Source organism: Episyrphus balteatus, chromosome 1 (assembly GCF_945859705.1).
Source record: "Episyrphus balteatus chromosome 1, idEpiBalt1.1, whole genome shotgun sequence".
In the NCBI taxonomy this organism is placed as follows: Eukaryota; Metazoa; Arthropoda; class Insecta; order Diptera; family Syrphidae; genus Episyrphus; species Episyrphus balteatus.
The window spans coordinates 169219097-169240848 of NC_079134.1; the positions used below are offsets into that span (position 1 = coordinate 169219097).

Consider the following 21752-nt stretch of genomic DNA (forward strand, 5'->3'; position numbering starts at 1 on the left):
AAGAACATTTAAGCACCACAAAATCTAGCATAGCAACACAATACAAATTACACTAAATCCATGAGCAAAAACAATTTTAAAAATTCGGAATAATTAGGATACAAAAAAAAAATTCACCTAAACCATTTTACGGAAGAAGTAGATGCCTATATGTCCTTTTTTTTGTAAAGTACTGACATTAATCTCACTAAAATCTTGGTACAAATTTAAGTATAAGTTGTTAATGGGTTCGTACTCGTAAAGTAACGATTCACTGCTCCACTGTTTCTACAGTTTAGTTACTCCATAATCGTTCCATTAACCATAAATTTTGTGCGTAAAATCACGGGTAAAATCACGAGTAAAATCAGGCATTTTACAGTAAAAGCACAAGCCACCCGGTAATAATAAATCGGTCACCTTTTTGAATCATGAATATCTCGGGTAAAATCAAGAGTTCCCGGTAGAATCACAAAATCCCCCCCTAAAATTATGAGTAACCTTGGTAAAATCACGACTTTTCTCGTAAAATCGGTAAAATAAGGGTTTATCCAGGGGATTCACGAGTTCCCGGTAATGACAATTTTCCCCTCCTCCCCCGTAAAATCACGACTTTCCAAATTAAATTACAGGTTTCCTAAAATATCACGATTTTTCCTAAAATATCACGAGTCGGCTTGGTACAATCACAAGATTTTTTTAATGTAAAATCACGAGTTGACTCGTTAAAATGACTATTTTTCTTGGCAAAATCGCGGATATTTTGCTGAAACGCTCACTTTATTACTTGCTTTTTTAAGTAGAATTGACTGAAACAAAACGATGATTTTCCAATTTGTTAAGCGTTCTTTTATTGTTTTTTTTTTTTCAAGAGCTCAAAAATACCCCTGTTTTACTAAATGAAGAGATTTAAAAATGAAAAGGCTATAAAACTCTCATTAATTATTTAAAATTCAAGATTTTGTTAAAAAAAAATTAAAAATTAAATTTCATAACTTTGATAAAAAGTGTTCAAAACTTAAAATTTTTCTTTTTTTTGTTTCTTTTTACTTTTTTGGCTTGTAACTTTCTTAATATTCAGAATATCGAAGGAGTGTTCTTAACATAAAAGATGTGAAATTTAACTGTCTACGTTTTTTGCATAACCATCTTTTACCTAAGATGAACACATATCGAGATATTTAATAGAATTTAAAATTAAAAATGGCCGCCAAAAGGTGAATTTCAAGAGTGCAAAAAATCAGGATTATAATATTTACCCAATTTTCTATCGAATGAGCAAAAAAAATTTTGAGGGTGGTACAAAGAGCTGGGATAAATTATAAATTCACTGGACTAAATGGTCACTGAGGTGTATACGTAACTTTTTTGTCTTAGGAAATTTAATGATTTATATTTTCATCACCTGCCGACTTTAATTAAGCTAATGAGAACATTATTATCAACGTCTTCTTAAAAAGAAAATATTCTTAATCAAAGTGAATTTTTATTCCTGACAAGAAATTCTAACAGTGGGCTGGAGACAGTGGGACTAAACTAAGCCTTATACCTTCAAACATCGTGGTTTTTCAATGCAGTTCAGGTCGTCAATGATTTGATGAAGACAATAAGAGAGATGATGAAGAGATGGGAATGAAAACAACCAAAAAAAATTCAAAAAACTATATAAATAAAATAAAACAAAACATTAATTTTATAAAATAAAAATCTTTATGTTATTATATCGTTTTCTGTTTTTTTTTTTTTTATAAACTATCCGTTTCACTTTTTTTTTGTTTTTAAATATATAATAATAAACATTACCTACAATTCAATATACGATTTTCTTTTGTTTAATTTTCTTAATTTTTTCTTTATTTAATTAAGCTTAAGTCTCGAAAGAGTATAAACTAAATAAAACTAAATTATATATTTTTTTTTTTATTTTACATATACAAATAAAATATATGATTTAAAAAAAAAATCTAAAATATATATATAACAAAATTTCGAATAAAATATAAATATGTATATAAAAACATACTTTTACATATATATTCATAAATATATACTTGAATGTATGTAAATATAAATGATGTTTATATGCTGGTATAATATTATTCGATATATATAATAAAGTATAAAATATACATGTTGTATAGAAATTAAAAAAAAAATAAAACATGGGATTTGTAACTATATTAAAAAATATATATTTTTAAAAATAATTAACAAGTCAATATAAAAAACCCATAAATTAAAAAAAAAAAAAATGATAAAAAAAAAAATAGTAAAAAAAAATAAATAAATTGAAGACTTTGTTTAATTTTTCTTTTTCTTTTTAAATAAAAATTGCGTTAACAATTTTTATGAAATTTAATAAAAAAGAAAACAGCATTAGAATTATTTATATTACGTGTAGTGTGTAGTTATATTGCATTTGTACCTCTGCCAAGCGAGATATAAAAAAAATAAATTTATAAATCGCATTAGCGGTCTTTTAAAGACTGCCCGTAAATAATGTGTTTAAAGGAGGTATTACTAGATGTGGTTTTGTTTATTTTATGTTTTATTTCAACCTCGACTGGTGTAACTTTATAACAAGTAAAAAATAAAAAAAAAATAATTAAAGTAAATCATTTCCATTAGATATTGTTTCTTTTTCTCTCTTCTTTATGTTTTAATAAACAAAAAAAAAAATGTTGTAAATAAAAATAACTGCAGAAATGTTTATATAATATATTTTTCCATTTAACTATAAATAATACAGACATTCCATGTTTTAATGCTTACTTTTTTTTGTTTTTGTTGTTTTTTTTTTTTTTGATTTAGCTACATTAAAATTTACCTAAGTTTTGAAACAACTAAATAATAATAATAAAAAAATTAAACTTGTTAATTATACAAACATAAATATAATTTTATTTTTATATAATATAAATTGTTTTGTATATACCTATATAATTTTTTTTTAAGAAATAAAAATCATCTCTTCAACCGATCGACATTTATATATATATAATATTTAGAACACAATGATAATGTTAATTATTTTGTTTATGAAATATGATTATTTTATAAATTTTAAATTTACACAAAATATTTGCAATTAAAATCTAAAAAAAAAAAATAATAAAAATCAAAAAATTAAATCTAAGATTTAAGGCAGATATATAGTTTTTTTTTTTTAATTCTTAACTAGATAAAATTATACTTTTCAATATTTCAGATTTCAAACCATGCCTCAATTTATTGTTGTTTTTTTTTTTTATTTTTTAATATTTTTTTCCGAGATAACAAATTGCGTTGTTAAATATTTAAAATTAGTACCTAGCCCTAACCACTGTTTTTTTTTTATTGATAAAAAAAATTATTAAAAAAAATGATAAATAAAGTAACAATGTGTATTTGTCTGTGATTCTTGTTCGTTGGATAACTAGTTGAGATGTGGTCAAATTGACGAAGTTTAAAATGATTAAAAATGACTATAAAACGTTTTATTTTATTTTTGTTTATACCACATAAGACTAGATGCAACAATACTCTTATCTTACATTGCATTCTTTTGCGCTGTGACTTGTGTCTTTTTTTTTGTTTTCTTTAATTAAAAATAAATTATAGAAATAATCAAAAGAATATTTTTTTTAAGTCTTGTTTTTTTTTGTTCAGTATTAAAAGTGATGTTGCTGTATTTTCAGTCTCAAAGTTAACGTTCGAACGTTTTTGTGGAACTAGACTTATTGTGGAAAAACGTTTTTTTTTTTCTTTATACATATTGGGATTAAATTTATTGATACAAAAATGAAGTATTACGAGAATATAATTTGAAATGCGGATTTATTGCCGAAATGACAAAATTAGGACGGAATCAAATTAAAAATAAAAGTCAAAATGTAATCTAAACTGAGTTCTTGATAAAATTTAAATTTTCCTTCGAGCCGGATAAAACAAACAAAATGAAATAATTCATCTCAAAGAATTACCATTTAAATTTAAGGAGCTAAACAAATGTCAAAAAATATGGTGTTTTTGTTTGGTACAAAAATCAGTGTATTTTTTTAACTAAATCTGTCAAAAAACTGTTGTTGCGACGACTTAATTGTAGTTGAACAGATCAAAAATTGTTTTTTTGACAGATAATCAAAAAATAAATTGATTTTTTTACTATCGAAAATAGATACCATTTAGATTTTGACAATAAAGACAACGACCCCGATAAATGGTAAATGTTCCAGAAAAGAAAAAAAATATTCTGTTTGAAACAATAAAACTAAACTTTCGTCTTTGTTGTTGCATATTTGACAAGAAATTAAAGCATTAAAGTCAAAGAACTTATATAAAGGTCACCATCCAATCAAATTCTAAACGGGTTATAATAGGCAAAAGTATTTTGGTCCTTCGAGCAAGATGAACGCATTCAAAATGTGTAAAAAGTGTTTCTGTTGCATAGAGCATGCTAAGCAGCAGGATAATTTAGCTTAGTGGTAAAGCAGTAGAAATTTATACGAGCTAAGCTTCTTTCAAAAGTAGAATATATAACAAACATTTTAAGCTTGATATGCTACTCAGGACTACTCTGACTTAGAGAATCAACTAATCATTCCAATTTGTCCACTAATATCTTTCAAAAAGCTCAAGAAGTGCTTAAAATATTGTAAGACCATTAAAACACATAAAGAAAACTCTTACGAAAATTTTTTTTTCAGTCGATTTTTACAATCGATTCATTCGATTAATATTGAAAACCATTTATAAGCTTTATCACTTTACCATATTTTTAAGAATCTAAAACGTCAAGAACAAAATCTTCATCTAAAGGAAAAACATCGAAATTGGTATGTTTTTTTTTTTTTATTAATATTTAAATGAATAGGTACAGCGAATACTGTTCATTAATATCGAATTGAAATGTATCGACACATTTTGCCTGTCTTTAATAAGGTGGTCGAAAATTCTCTTTCTTCGAGAGCAACCGGAAGCTTTTCTTGATATTTTCGATCACTTTGTAACAGCTATAAATTGCAGTCAAACGTTCGTTGACAAAACATCTTGAACAAATTAAAGGTTTCTACATCAAGAGAGTCCATCGAAATTTTCAATATCGAAAATGATCGATATTTTTCTAACAGTCATTTAAGTTAAATTTAAGGAAAAGTATTTAAATTCCTTTCAAAATTGCTTAGAAACAAAAAACATTGAAACTCAAAATTCTAAAAAAATAACCATTTTATTTTTTTTTACGTGTGTAAAATTATCAAATTGTCTTACAATTTCCTTTATGGATTAAAATCAAGAATTTGTATTTTGTTGATTATGGTTTCGTTTTGATCGAAAACCTCGTAAGCGATATTTTAGGCTTTTGTGATTTTTTTTTAAACTAGTGTTTCGAATAGTAAAAAAGAAACTTATTTTTCGAAAATTACGGGAACTAAAATCGATAACTTAAAAAAAAAATTTAATCGAATAAGCGATCAATCAAATATGGGGAAATTCTTTATTTTAAATATCGAGAATTGTATAAAAAAAAATTATCGACACATGGAAAATCGATGAAATCGATAATAATTGATGACAATCAATGGTGAAAGCTTTGATGGCAGAAACTTTTGAAAGACCTCTTCATCTCTTTAAAAAAAAAAACTCAACCATCGAAATAAATCGAAAAATATCGATAGTTTAAAAATAGTTATTATTAATAACTATAAATGGGAGACATATCTATAGATTATGTAGTTCTCATTTTCTGTATAGGGATAAAATAATAAACAACCTTTAGTTAGGGATGTTTCACCCATTAATTAACTTAAAAACAACTTTTTGAAAAAGATCTTCCTGTCTTTATTTCAATTCAGTTCAAAATGAACCTTTGTGTGAAAATGACTCGAAACTAGTTAGTACAACAAATATCACAGAACAATATTTTTAGAAGTTCCTTATATTTCAAAGACTTTTTTGTATAAAGGTTCTAAAAAAGTGAAAACAAAAAATAAATGCATATATGCAAAATTCAGCATTCAACGAAAATTTGAGGATTAGAATTAATTGAAAAAAGAATTATTGTTTTTAATTTTGTATGTTAAAAAAAAAAATTGTCCTATATTCCCAACACCTCAACTAATTTCCGTCGTTCAAAACTGATCTTGTCCAACTATTAAACATTTTGTTTGGGTTTCGAGAATGTGTATGTAAATGGTCCATGAATATACATAAAAAAGGGTATGATACAAGAATTGTATGCGTGTGTGGATGTAAGTTGTATGATAATTATTGTTTTTTGTAGCTTTTCCTTTAAAAAAATTGTGATTTTTTTTTAATTACATACAAATTTTCTAAAAAATAATAAAAAAAAATATATATTTCTATTCTAAAAAACAGTCATTTAATTTACCTAAAAGTCTCTTTGCGAAAAAAAAAACGTAATTATATAAATATGTTTTGCCAAAACTGTCTCTGTCAAAAAAGTTATAATTTTTTCTTACGTTTTTTTTTTTAAATTTAATTTTTAATTTGATGATCTTATTTTTTTTTTGCTCGATTTCTCTCATGTGTGTGAGGGTTGTAAGAGTGTGTGTATGTGTGTTACTTTTTTTAAATTCTCATCTACATTTTTTAGTTTTAAAAACTAATTTTATTTATTATTTTTTTCTTTTAATTTTAGAGTTATTTTTATAAAATAATTAAAGCATGAGAAAAAAAAAATTAAATTTAAAAAAGAGTTTTTTTTGTTTTGTTTTATTTGTTTATCAAAATCATTTTTTGTTTATATTTACTTTATATTTAATGGTTAGTCTCAAGAATTTAACTTTAATTTTTTGTTTTTTGTTTCGTATATATTTTTTTGTGTGTGAGTTTCATTGTTTTTCTTTAAGTCTCTGTTTATTTTATTTTATTTATTTTTGTTTTGGGGGAAGAGGGTTTATATAAATGTATGTATGTTCTTTTTTTTTACTTTATTTTTTGTTGAGAGAGAATATTGCTAAAAACTGTTTATATTGTTCTATGGTTATTTTTGTTTTGTTTTTTTTATTTTCTTGAGTTTTGTTTTGTTTGACAAAAAACTGCGTGTATGCGTGAGTTAATTTTGTTTTAATGAGAATCTTTAAGACTATTACATTATTTTTTTGTTTTTCTTGCTTTGTTGGTAACGCTGCTTGTATTTTGTTTTTTATTTATACTTAAACAATATGTTTACTTTTAAAAAAATGTATAAACGTTTTTTTTTTCGTTATAATATAATTTGTATTAATTTTTTGTTTTTAATTTATTTTTGTATTATTATCATATTTTTTTTTTATTAATTAATTATATATTTGCAATGGTTTTTTTTTTCTTTTGTTTTATATATTTTATTTGTTTAATCCTGTGGTGATGCAACGGATGTTGCTGTTGCTGCTGCAGCTACTGTTGTTGGTGTTGGTGCGGCGACGGCTTGCTGTTATGTGAGGTCTTGCGGTGAATCTATTGAGAATAATTCTTTGTACAATGCCGGAAACACTAGATTTGTGTGTTCTTGTTTGAATTTACTCAGCGCATCCATGTGCATTATTGACAGTTCACTAAAAAAAATGATAAAAAAATTAGTAATTCATTTAATTATTAATACATTTTTATTTTATTTTTTATTTTAATTCTATTTTTATAATTTTTTTTTTATTTTAATTTAATTTTTTAATTTGTTATTTAAAATAATACATACATTTTTATTTAATTTTTTATTTTAATTCTATTTTTAATTTTACATATAATTAATTATTTTATTTTATTTTATTTTTTTTTCTAATTTAAAAAATAATTTTTTTTTTGATTTCTTATTTTTTTTTATATTTTTTTTTTTACTTACCGGAAGGTTGGTATTTTATTTAACAGCGTATCCAGCACTGTAACGTCACCCTTTAATGGTGCATGATTGGCTTCAAGCTCTTGTCTAATGGCATTCATACTCAGATTGAATAGCCTCTGAATTTCTGTATTTCCACGAACACCATTTCGTTCTAAAAAAAAAAATAAATTGTACAAAATTTATTAGAAAACTGTTATAAAAATAAACTATTTGATTTTTTTTGCATATTTACTAATATACTTACCCGGCCACAACAGCACTAAACTTTGATATAAAGCCAATTCAGTTTCAGTCAGTTTCAATTCGGCAATTGATTTTGCTGTCTCAAAGATACACGACACTAATCGCATCTCATACGAATCGGAAGTGTAAAAGGCTTCTTGCGGCAGCATTACATCACCGTATAATACGGCATTCTGTGAGAGATCTAACAGACGTGACATACGTACGATCGCTAACTCAAACGATCCAGTTTTTAATAGAAGAATCTGAAAGAAAAATTATTATTTTAATAAAAGTTTTTTAAGTATGTATGTTTTTGGGAGATAAATTGGTCTGCAATATATTTTTAAGAACTTTTGTACTGGCAACCTTATTTTGAAACTCACTTTGACGTGATATTTAGTGTAAACCTTATTCTTGGTTTCAATCCCAAATACGGGCTTATAAGGGTATTTTATGGGATGAATTTTTGGTATTTTCTAAGAAAAAAATTGTTTTACAGTAACTCTCTCTCTGCAAAGTCGATGATTTAAAAAAAACGGTTCCTTTGGTATGCATTTATCATGTTAATGTTAATTTCTCCGTTAATACTTATGATAGAAACTTAATTAATTAATTAATGTCTTGATTTTTAGAAGAAATGCTATTCTTTGTAACTGCATTTAAAAAATGTTAACCCTTTCGAACCCAAGCTATGAAAATCAATATTAAAAAATGTTTTTTCGGTATTATCGGGTCAAAAACATCACAACTAAGAATTATGATTAGCAAAAAGTTATTTTCCAAAATAATAAATAGCAAAACTAGTGTGTTATTCTCATGTTACATGTAAGTAACATGCACAGCTTATGACCACCAAAAAAAGTCGGAGAACTGAGAAAATAACTTTTTATGAAACTATAATGTATGCTACTTCTTCTAAGCAAAAAAACAAAACACTTTCTGCATTAACATTTTTTATATCTTTTTTTCAAAATTATGACCATACCTATATAATAAAATTTTTTTTTTGCAAAAAAAAAACTGTGAATTTCTGTCTCTTTTACGATTAAAAAAAAATTAAAGGTATGATATTTGACTAACTTTTTGTAATAATCCAGTAACTTGGTATTATTATCTTTCAATTAAGCCATCGAAACCTTAAAAATTGTTTAATTTAATATTTTTTACGAATTTTTAAAAAAATGTTACATGAGAGTAACACTGGGTCCGAAAGGGTTAATATCTTTTTTTATTGCTCAGATATTAGTTTTGAAATGGTATTCTTTTTTCTAACCAATGATAATTTTTGACTTTGGGGCCGATTTTCTATGATAAAAACCATAAAACCCAGTTTTGATATATGAAAGACGGTTTTGTTTTTTTTTTGATAAAAATTATTACTATACAGTATACAGGGTGTCCTACAGTCACCGCCTCAAATGAAAACCATGCATTCCTGAAGTCATTTTAAGTCGAAAAACTTAATTGGCAATTTTCTCCTTTTCGTTCCGTTTTCGAGTTAGGGTAGAGTTGCTAGTAGCCGGCCCCTAAGGATTTTGTCTCAAAAAATAAAGCATAGAAACGTCAAATATCAACATTTTCAAATAATTCTTGAAATAATTTTTCGGTATATTTAAAAAAAAAGTTAATAATATTTCCCAAAAATATTTTATTTAAGTTTTTTGTCTAAAAAAGTCCGATTCTCCTAAATCCGGCCTTTGTTTCCTATTTTCGGCCATCTAGTGTCCTATTTCCGGCAACTGACTTTATTAGGTCAAGCTTAAATAAATTGAATGTTTTTTAGTTAAATCTTTGTATTTTAAGAATTTAGAAACAATTTTGATTGTTAATAAGTTATAACATTAAATGATTGAAAAATGTATCTATTTTTCCCCATTTTTTTTAACTTTTATCAATAAAAGGGGGAATACAGGAAACTCTTGAATTTCAAAGCTTTTTTTGTGTTCTATCTCCGGCCCCCCCTTAAAACTACACAAAATTCGCATCTTTTTCCTGTTTAAAACATATTTTATTTGAAGAATAATATATATTTAATAAGAAAAACAACATTTCAAAGCATTAGCTCGAAAATTGTTTCCACAAAACACTAGCTGTGTTTTTTTGTTTATCTATATAGATTTTGTGCAAAAAAACGACATCGAGATTTTTGAAATCAAAACAATTTACGTGTTAAAACAACAAACACTTTATCTGTATAGATTTTTGGAAAATTCAGATAATTATCCAGATTTTACTCTTTCTCTCGATAAAAACAGTAGTACCAAAGTAGTTTAATTGTTGTGTTCATACAGAAATATCTGAAAATATTAACAAAAAAAAAAAAAAAGCGGAGAAAACTAGGTTTGAAAAAAACTCTCATAGAAAAAAATAATCAAAAATTTGTTTGACATGGTTGCATTGAAATGTTAATATCTCGAGATGTACGCAATGCACTTTTCAGATAAAAGTCTTAAATGGATCCTGATAAGATTGTTGAACAGATATGTATATAAAATTACCAAAGTTTTTTCGAAAAATTAGAAATAAAAATAAAAAAGTTTTCACATTTGATTTTCAAAAAATCGAAAATAATTCAATATGGCTACATTCAAACGCTTATAACACAAGAACGACGCAACTAATGTTAATGGTCATGGTCTTAAAATGTAGCTAAGAATATACAGATAATTTTTGGTTTTTTGTGAAAAAAAAATCTTTGAATCCAACATGGATGCCATGGCCATATGAAAATTTTTGTTTGCATCCAACATGGATGTAATGGCCTTCCCACTTCGGAGTTAAAATAAAAAAAAAAACAAAAGCAACATTTTTGACAGACAGCTGCCAAAGTATATGTACAGTGGTGCCAAATGTTTGCATCGATTTCAAAAATCTCGATGTCGTTTTTTTGCACAAAATCTATATAGATAAACAAAAAAACACACCTACTAATTACGATAGCGGGTTTCGGCAGTAAAATTACAAAAAAACCATACCCGATTGGATCACTTCACAAAAAGTTAATTTTTCTAAGAAAACTGAATAACAAGAATAATAAGAATATTGTTATTTTAGGAGGGACATTTAAAAGAACAGCATAAGAGCAAAAATTTTGAATAAATCCTACAAATTTTTTTTGTTAAATTCACTCAGTTTGTTTATTTTTTTTTAAATTACTTTCAGTATTTTTTTTATTTTTGAAACTAAACTAAATTATTTTTTAACTTTCTCACTATTCTCCGAAGGTTGTATCTTTTATTTTATTGTTAAAAATAAATTCGATTAAAACGCTAATATATCAATATTTCTTAAGATTAAACCGTAAGCAGCTGTTCTTCAAAAAATTACTACGCATACCAGGGTTGAAAAAAAATCATTTTTTTTACTATGCATTTGGTTTGAATAACAAATTGAAAAAATATTTATTGCAAATAAAAAATAATTTACATTAATAAAACTTGATGCAAATAAAAAATTTCTGCACTGAAAAAAAAAAATAAATTGCACGACTGGGGTCGCACGTACTTGCTCTTATGCTTAAAGTAACTATAATGTTAAAGCTTTTTATTCAAGAAATTTAAAATTTGATATTTTGAAGAAATTTCATAAGTAGAATAAAAAAATTAAATCTGTTTTTATAATTAATAAAACTCCGTTTTAAAATATCTTAAAAAAAAAACAAATATGCCATTTTATTTCTCGTATAAAAAGATATTTTTAGAAAAAAAATTTTGAAAATTGTAAGAGCCGTTTTTTAAAAAAATAATTTTTTATATATAAAATTTTTTTAACATTTTTCAAAAAAAAAGTTGGTATGCCATTTTGAAGAAATAATTAATTTACACATAAAAACTAAATTTCAAAATTTTTCATTGATCCGTTTTCAAAAAATTGATTTTTCAAAAAAAAATATTGTTTTTTTTTTTTAAAAACCAAAAATGCGTTTTTTGAAAATTTTCTAAAATTTTAATATTATCTTTACTTACACACTTTTGTGTAAAAATTTTCATTTAAATCGGGTTAATTTTGTACGAGATATTCAGAAACGAAAAAAACCGTTCTATGACAGGTACCGTTAATAACGGTACAAAAAATATTTTTTTTATTTAAAAAGTTGGCCCTTATGTGTAGTACTACACACAAAAATTTTAATCAAAATCGTTAGAGCCGTTTTTGAAAAAAATTACCTTTTCTATTTCCGTTATATGGCAGGTACCGTTAGTTTTGGTCATAAAAAAAAAATTTCAATTTCCCCTCTAGGGAATCACCAAAAACTGCTAACTACCAAGTTTGAAGAAAATCACTTCACTCGTTTAGGCTGCAGCTCCAGATAGAGACAGACAGACAGACAGACAGAATTGCCGGACCCACTTTTTTGGCATTTTCCATCATCGTAATGTAATGTTCGATTTTTTTTACGAATCCTAAACTTGCCCTATAGTACCTATATCGCAAGTAAAAAATTGCAATAAAAAATAATTTACATTAAAAAAACTTGATGCAAATAAAAAATTTCTGCACTGAAAAAAAAAAAAATCAATGCAAAATGTGTGTACTGTGCATTAAAAATATTTTTTTTTTAATATTTCAATTTCTTACAATTTTTACTATTTGTCCATACATTTGCTATTTCATCAATAATATTGAACCAATGTGAGGTCAAAATTATAAGAAATTTTACGAATATTGAAAGATATTTAGTGCAAACATTTTGCATTGATTTTTTTTTTCAATGCAGAAAAATTTTTTTGTTTGCAATTACAATTTTTTCTTAATGCAGGATATTTTTATTTGCAATAAAGATGTTATTTTTAATTCAAATATTTTTTATTTGCATAAGCGTTTTATTTTTAATGCAATAACTTTTTTACCGAATTTTTTCAAATGCATTTTTTTTTTAATTGATATTAATTTGTCCAACCTTGGCACATACACACTATAAAGTTAAACTTACCTGATCGTCCTGACTTAATCGCATAAAACCAGGTATCAGTTTAGCAAATTCGATTATGTTTTGTATCATTTGTGTTAGCTTTTCAGCGCAGTCTAGCCAAAGTTCCTCTTGGCCGAGATTTTTATAGTAAAGTATTCGCGTTACATCCTAAAAATTTAAAAAATTTCAAGAAAAACTTAAGAAACAATTAAAAAAACCATCGTACCTGTGGCTTTCTGAACATTTCATGCACAATTTCTAATTTTGTATTTGTGTTTGCATGAGCTTCCGCCAATGTCTTTATCAGGACTTCGTTAATATCGCCATCGGCTATAAAAGAAAAAAAAAAAAAAACATTGGAAATTGCCAATTAAAGGACCAAACTTTTTCTCAAAATAATCAAAGTTTCATCAAAATTGGAATCAAAAAAGCATCAAACTTTACAACTTTTTCTGGTTCTTTGCTAGAAATCAAAAAATGGTAGAAACTCTGAATACAAAATGAAACGAAAATAAGCAAATGGAACTAAGGAATCAAAAATGAACAACATGCAGCAGATATAAAAATAAGAAAACAAAAATACAAGAAAGAACGTATGAACTTCAGAGGAAACTATAAATAACGGTATTTTGTTCGAATAAGTTTTTTTTCTTTTTTGTGATCAAAGTTTTTCAATGGCCAATATTGTTTTTTATTTTTGAAAAAGAGAGATTTTTTTTTTGACAAAAAAAAACTTAAAAGATTTCCATCATGAGAGATTCTAAAACCACTCTTGTGTTGTTTTTTTCCAACCAACGCCTTACCCCATCTCGAATCACAGGAACTTTCATCGTCAATGAAACTAACTTGGGTCATTTGTGACGCTGCCGTTACGGAAATGGCGAAGGTGGCATTTTGTTGCGCTAGGGGCTGCTGTGGATGTGGATGATGTTGCTGTTGTTGCTGATGTTGTTGTTGTTGCTGCTGTTGTTGTTGGTTGTTATTGACAACTGTTGTGGTAGTAGTGGCAGGATGTGATGATGCTGAATGATGGTGTGAAGAGGCTTGAGACTGGGGCTGATGATGATCTGACGATGGATGATGATGATTTGAATGAGTATTACCGACGACAGTATTACCACTAACAACAACAACACTATTTCCAGTAACTACATCAGCAGCCCCATTGTTACTATTTGTATTGCTTGTCGCACTACCTATGCCAGCGCTGCCTCCGGTACTGGGATTTGAATCGGTATGACAGCAGTCCGATGGAGTGCCGCGTCTTAATGAGTTATTGCCTAAAAACGTGTATGGTTTTCAAGGTTTTATGTGTCTTTTCTATTTTTTTTTGATTTGTTTTTGTTTTTGTAGTTTTCTTACAAATTAAAAATAAAAACAGGGAGAATAATTGAAAAATTTGGGAGTAAAATTTTGAGCAGGGCTGTCCTATTTTTTTCAAAGGAATATTTTGGAAAAAAAACTCAAAAAAATAAAAAAAGTATTTTGTTTTTGAGAAAATAAATATATAAAAACAAGGTCCTAATACAATCACGGTAACTCTGTGTTGTGATTCGAGATGGTCGTATTGTTAGGTGTTGCCATTTGATCCTTTATATTTTTATTTTTTTACTGGAGGAAAATTTTTATTTACATCAAAACAATATATCTCTGAACAACTTAATTGCTAGCAATGATGGTATTGGATCATGATAATGTTAATGAATGGGAGTTAATGTGAATGAAAAGGACACAAATTTTGCTTAGCGGTTAATCTTGAAGGGTGCAAATGAACAAGTGAACAAAATTTTGTTTTTTTTTTCAGGATTATTTTCAAATTTTTGTTGTAATTTCAAAGGCTTAAGCGGACCCCTATTCTATTCAAAAATATACAAATCGTTGCACTGCATTAAGGTACCCATTTTAATTTTTTTATTAATTTTAATTTTAATTTAATTTAAATTTTTGAATGACAACAAAAAAAGAATGATTGAGTATTTTTTTGTTGACATTTTAGTGTTCATGTATTAGTGCTTCTGATTTTAAATCGAGAAGAGAATTTCTCTTCTGAGAAGCGTTCTGTCTGTCAGTTTTGTGCGAATAAAACACTTTCAGAAGGTTTCTGAATGATTCCGGACGCTTCCGGAGAGCCAATCGAAAACGCCATTAATTTTTCTTTTTTTCAAAAAAAAAATATTTTTGACTGATTCCCAGGCGTTAGAAGTCGAAATTTCTGATAAGTGCTGGGAAAAAAGCCTTAAAGCAATGTTTTACTGTTTTTTATAACGGTTCAAATTATTTTTTTTCGTATTCCTCATCAAATTTACCATAAAAACCGTGCTTTTATATTGCTCAATTCTTCTTAAATTGATAAAAGAAAAATAATTTTTAAAAAAGATCGTACCAAAAAAAAAGTGAAGGAAAAATGGGGCAGGGTACTATATCTTCGGCGCCAAGATTTGATAACTGTATTTTGTAGAGGAGTTAAATATGATAATTTTTTACTATGGGAGGGGTGGTCTATCTGGCTCTGTTTAGGCGGGAATGGCAATTTTCTAAAAAATGACTTTGAATAATAAAAAAATATTAAAAATCAATGGCAACACTTACAGTTATGAATGATACCTTTTTCAAAAGCTAGAACTGTACACTTTATTTTAATTTTGAAGTAAAGTTATTTCAATCAATTTTTTTTGAAATAATCGATTTAAAAGTAAAAAATTGGGAAAAAAAGTTTAAAAAAAAAACACTAAATACTATTTTTGTCAAGATTGTGGATAAAATAAAGTGTCACAATTGATTCCTTATCAAATACTAAAGTTAATGTGTTTTAATGCTTTCTAGTTTTTGAGAAAATTGAAAAATAAAAAAAATTCTTTTTATCAGATTAAATTTTTTATGGCTGTTTTCGATATTTTTGCTACCATCAAAAAATATATCCGATATTCAATATTATAAGGCGCTGCATCAACAACAACATCATTGAAAAATGTGGATAGTTTTCAAAATAAAATTTCTTGGAACCAGAAGTACGATCTCGAGTAGGTCTGATAAAAAATAATTTTTGTTATTTTTCAATTTTCTCAAAAACTGGAAAGCATTAAAACACATGGACTTCAGTATTTGATAAGGAATCAATTGTGACAATTTATTTTATCAGCCATTTTTTTGTATTGTAATCCACAATCTTGACCAAAATAGTATTTAGTGTGTTTTAAAAACTTTTTTTTCCCAATTTTTTACTTTTAAATTGATTATTTCAAAAACAATTGATTGAAATAACTTCACTTCAAAATTAAAATAAAATGTACAGTTCTAGCTTTTGAAAAAGTTATCATTCATAACTGTAAGTGTTGCCATTGATTTTTAATATTTTTTTTATTATTTAAAGTCATTTTTTAGAAAAACCTTTTGATTTAACAACGTTTTTGCATATAAATCACTTAAAATCAATGTGTCTTCACTTTGATTTTAAAATTCTTGTTTTCGACGTAGAACAGTTAAATGAAAGTGTTTTTTACTGAACTCAATTGTTTTTTCCTTTTATATTATACATATACATAATATATTATACAGATCCTTTTCATTTTTAATTTATTTGTTTGGTGGTTCAAAAAAAATAAGCTAAGTGCAACAGCTCGAAAATATTCGTCCAGGAACCAGTTTAAAAGAGAAATATGAGTTTAGTGTCATTTCCATAATTCAAATTTTTCAAAAATCATTTTTCAAGACCCTTGTTTAGGAGACACGATCAAAGCTTAGACGAGTCACAAAAAAAAAAAAAATTGTAAGGTGTCGCATGTTTATGCTTTGCCTTAAACTAAAAAAAAAAAACAAGAATACAAAAAAAAAAAAACGGTCCACAAAAGCCTTCCATTGTAGATTGATCTATGAATTATAAAATTGCATGAACATGAACATAATTGAACATACTTTACATTAAACAAAACGTGAACTTCTTTAAACATTATAATAATGAAAAAAGGCAAACAAATTTTGGGAGTGCTACTGGGGATATGGGATCAAAAAAACTGCTCACTATGGTTACAAATAGTTAAGCCCTGTTTATTAATTTTTGTTTTTCATTTTTAACATGAACAAATAATGATTTTTGGCCAATTGAATGATGATTTTTAAAATAAATTATAAAATTTTAATTGTTGAAAAAAAATACTGATCTAAGAACAATTAACACTAGGTAAGTGTTTTCAGTTTCAAAAACGCTCTGAAATCAGGATTTTATTCAAACGATGAATTATTATGAATCTTTTTACAAATGTTAGGGTCAATATAAAAAAAAAGTTAGAACTTAATAAAAAAATAAATTTTTAGATGTTTAATAAACCAATACTTACCGTGACCAATAAAGTCTGAGTCAATCATATTTCTCACAGGCTCATATGTTGTACTGTCCACGGCATAGTCCGCTGAAATATCATAGGGCATCGTCTGTTGAGGCGTCACTGATGCTGAATAGCCATACGGACTTCCGTATCCAACTTCATTGCTTGAATATCCATAGCTAGGAAATTTTTTATTTCGATTTTGGTTTTTTTTTTTTGTGGTTTTATGGTTTTTTTTTTTGATTTTTTGGTTGTTTTTGGGATTTGGAGGGTATTTGCCAAATTGTTTTTTGTCATAGAAAATAGAGAAAAAAGGGAATTTTGTTTTGGTTTTTTTGTCGAATTTTGTTTTTTTTTTTTTTTTGTTGGGAGTTTCAAGGAAACACACACAAATATATAAATTTGATTTTTTTTTTTTGTTTTTTTTTGTTTTGAAAGGAACAAAAAGAGAAATTAATTAATTAAGAGTATGCATGTGAAGAGGTATGATGAATAAATATGTTTAATGAAATGCAAAATGTGGTAATCAAAAGTTGTATACCCATTGTAACTGTGATGTAATTGATCACTGCTAGACGGCGTTTGTGTATCGAACACTGAACTGTCGGGGGCTGCATCACTTTGGGCACGCATTTGCGCTCGATGAAATCGCACTTCGTCTTCGACTTTTTCACGTTGTTTCTTCGACATTCGACCGAATTTTACGGCTGTAAATAAAATATTAATAGAAAAAAAACATTAAAAATGTGACGTAAAATTGAAAATAATATAGTATTTTACACTTAAACTGGCATTTCAGTCACCATTTTATAATTATTTGATTTTTTTGAGAAAAAAAAAAAGTTTAAAAGGTAATTTCTAGTGAAACGAGGAAATTGAATCCATGCTTTTAAATAGAATAGCCTTTTTGTCGAATCCTATAAAATGGTTTGAAACATCAAACGCAGTGGTTCAAATGGATCAAATGACAGAAAAAAAATTTACTGTTGTTCAGAAAGAAGCTTCAGCTCTAAAATAATTCTTTTGCAAATAAAATTTTTGTGAAGCCTTTGAAAAACAAAAATGAAGGTCTTGGAAAACAAATTTCGCATAATTGACATTTTAAAAGGTACGCTACCAAAACCGTAAAAGAACGCAGATGTTCAAAAAGTTTAGGTACATGTTTTTTTTTTGTCTCAACAAAATTTAGATACATACACTAACCAAGGACTGAAGCAATTGCCAATCGCTTTTATTTTTAAATCACCGTATTTATCTGATTTTGGTAGCGTGCCAAAGCTTCTTTAGGTCAATTTTGTTACTGTTGGATATCCAAAACCTCGAATCACTTCAAAGAGACTACGCAGTAATACATTTTTTTATATGATAATCCAGAAACCCCAGACTTCGAAAAACCAAAATTTAGAAAATCCGGAATCCTGAAAATTCATAATATTGAAAAAGAAAAATCCTAAACCCCGAAAACCCACCATCCTGACCACCCAAATTCCGGAAAATCCACTATCCAGAAAAACTAAAAATTCAGAATTCCCGAAAATAAAACAGAAAAGTAAAAACTCTGCAAAATTGTTTGTTCGCTGAAATTTTAACTTTACCCACTTAATTCAATCACTACTGAAAAAAATCACAATAATTTTTTGGGATCCCATTCGGCATCTTGGGTTTTCTGGAATTTTTGATAATGGTCTTTCGGAATTTTGGATTTTCTAGATTTCGGGTTGCCAGGGTTTTCGGGATTTTAGGTTTTTCGGAATTCCAGTTTTCAGGATTTTGACCCTAAATCTCTTAAAAAAAAGAGTGTGTGTACGCATGTACACGCGACTGAAGTTATACTTCTCATTCAGTATATGTAAATGAATTTCATTTGATATTTTTAATTTCTATTATGAAGTAATTAATCCACACTTAGTTTTTTTACATTTTTATCAAGTGAACAATAAATTAATTCTTTCATCGGACGCAAGGAGGAGATGTAGTTTTCAATGTATTCTGTGAAATTTACTCATGTTGTGCGGTTCAGAACGTACGGTATATGGTAAACGAAAGTAAATGAATTGCGCATAAAATGTGCGATATGGTAATTTTATGAGAATTGTGTGTGCTTCAGCACTAGTAGTAGCAATATGGAAATTGCAGGGTTGCTACAAAGCTCAAAAGTTAGCTGAGCTCAGCTCACAGCTCAGCTCAAATTTTGAGCTAGCTCACTTTTGAGCTATGTACCATAGCTCAGCTCATTTGAATTCCGGTACAATCCGGGTTTTCGACTTTTTTCAAAATTCCGAGAAAATCGCGTTTGAAAGTTGGGGTAAATTTTTTTTTTCGAAAAATCCCCGAATCTTTGAACGCTCCTGGAAGCTAAACCGTTTGAGAGCTATTTTTGGGAGTGATGCCAAATGATAGCTTGTGTCATGGGCCTACGCTTTGCACATTATCAGATTTTTAAAAAATCGCCTTCCATGTTAAACCACCACATCATGCCTATTTTATCAGAATCGTGCCTAATTTTTTTTACTTTTAAGTTCTCCCGGTTTGAGAACGCGTGGACCTACAGGGATGAGAGTTGTACCCAAATGTAGGTTAGAGTCCCCGCTACCTTTTGGCATCAAACATTTTTTTTTCATTTTCTTCAAAATTCCGAGATATAGGCGTTGGAAGTTGGGGGCGCTCACTTTCAGTTCAGCTCACTTTCAGCTCAGCTCAAATGAGCTGAGCTATGGTACCTAGCTCAAAAGTGAGCTAGATCAAATTTGAGCTGAGCTGTGAGCTTTTTGCAACCCTGGCAACTTGCGACATGGAAATTACCACATGCAACTTGTCACTTGCAACTTCCCACATGCAACTTGCCACACGCAACTTGCCACATACAACTTACCACACGCAACTTGCCACATGCAGCTTGCCACATGCAACTTGCCACATGCAACTTGCCACATGAAACATGTAACTTGCAACGTGTTGTATGTTTTATGTTTGCCGTACTGCGGCGTACTGCATTTTTAAATACTAAAGTACTGCCTACTCTAAAGGTGAAACGACAGCCCTGCTACCCAGGGTGATCGCGTCATAATCCCTTTGACATTCTTGTCAGAAGGTAAATTTTCATACTCACCCTCCCATAAGAAGTATAACTTCAAAAATGTTTGAGTCAGTGAATTTCCGTGGCTTGTAGTTGGTTCATAACTTACACTGAGGGAAAAGCCACCATAAAACAACTTGAAATCAATGAAAATCACATTGATTTAACTATAATTCGGAATGATTTTGAGTTGAAGATGAACATTTTAAAATCAACGTGGAAAATAGGTAAAATTTTGATGGTTTCGCATCTTAAAGTCACATAAATCAAAGTAGTTCAACTTTGAAACAACGACGTTTCAACTTCAATTTATTTTTTCCCTCAGTGTAGGAAGTTAGAAGCAATATCTAACTTTGCATGGATATGGAACAAGAGCATTTGAAAACCTTCCGGGTTACTTTGAGAGCAATGTGCATCGGCGCACAGTGTGCAATTTTGCCAATCTAGCGGTACTTAATTCTAATTCCAAGTAAACTTAATTTTTTTGATGCAAACCAGCTTAATTTGGTTAAGTATTATATTTCTACAAGGGTTTTATTGATTTTCAAAATTATATATCTAACTATATGTCCAATATGTGGTATACGAGTACAAAATGTACCACAATGGGTGGGGAAGAGCCGACATCGAGCAAACGATTTTGGGAGTTGGTTCTTAAACTGTCTCTATTTCGAAAACGAAGCAAAATATCGAAAAATTTTATTTAATATTTTTGTCTTATTTTGCCAACAAGAATCTAAAAAAATCATTTTCAATTTGTAAAAATGGGATGTACGATTTTTCAAAAGATCAAAAAATTGGTTTTTGGCCTATGTACCTGAACAAAAAAAAAAAAATTTAATGGTTTCGCACTCCTGACGCAAGAAAAGTCAACGAATTCTAACACAGAATACATCAACGGAGATTTTAAGCCCAAAAACAGGACGGATACACGAGGATACATTTTTAAAACGCTTCACAAAGTTAAAGAACACAAAAAAAAACAATACTCTTTAGGTCTTCGCACAAATAATTTTTTATTTTTTTATTTTTTAGTGCACACAAAAATTAACTTACCTTAAATATTTCTTAAATGTTACTTAAAATAAAAAAAATAAATTTAATTTACACAACTTTTATTTATATTCACCACGCTCTTATCAAAGTGACACAAGAAAAGCAATGAGCTTTAAATTTTTTTTCTCTTAAACCAAGCTGATAATTGTGATTCTGTGGAACGGTAAATACAGTTGTTTTCTTGATGTTTTTTTTGCCATTCTATTGTCTGAGGTTTTACCTTTCCATTGATACCAATTTTGTTGGATTTGGGAGACATATATTTTTCATTAAAGTACAGCTAGATTGCGAAAATTGCACACTGTGCGGCGGCGGAGAGTAAAGGAGAAGGTAGTGCTACGAGCTATATCAAGGGCATATAAA

General features: G+C 27.7%; 1 protein-coding gene across 2 annotated transcripts in view; it reads right to left on the bottom strand.

The window, feature by feature from the left end:
- Positions 1 to 6437: 6437 nt before the first annotated feature.
- The window catches only part of LOC129907720 (probable nuclear hormone receptor HR3), a 161786-nt gene continuing 146471 nt past the window's right edge, over positions 6438 to 21752 (bottom strand). For both annotated transcript variants that reach the window (XM_055984061.1, XM_055984060.1), the window contains 7 exons: positions 17799 to 17964; positions 17270 to 17436; positions 13162 to 13265; positions 12957 to 13103; positions 8043 to 8286; positions 7799 to 7949; positions 6438 to 7514 (listed from right to left, as the gene is read on the bottom strand). In XM_055984061.1, coding sequence (XP_055840036.1) covers positions 7394 to 7514; positions 7799 to 7949; positions 8043 to 8286; positions 12957 to 13103; positions 13162 to 13265; positions 17270 to 17436; positions 17799 to 17964 — 1100 coding nt within the window. In that variant the 3' untranslated portion in view covers positions 6438 to 7393. The remainder of the gene's footprint in view (positions 7515 to 7798; positions 7950 to 8042; positions 8287 to 12956; positions 13104 to 13161; positions 13266 to 17269; positions 17437 to 17798; positions 17965 to 21752) is intronic.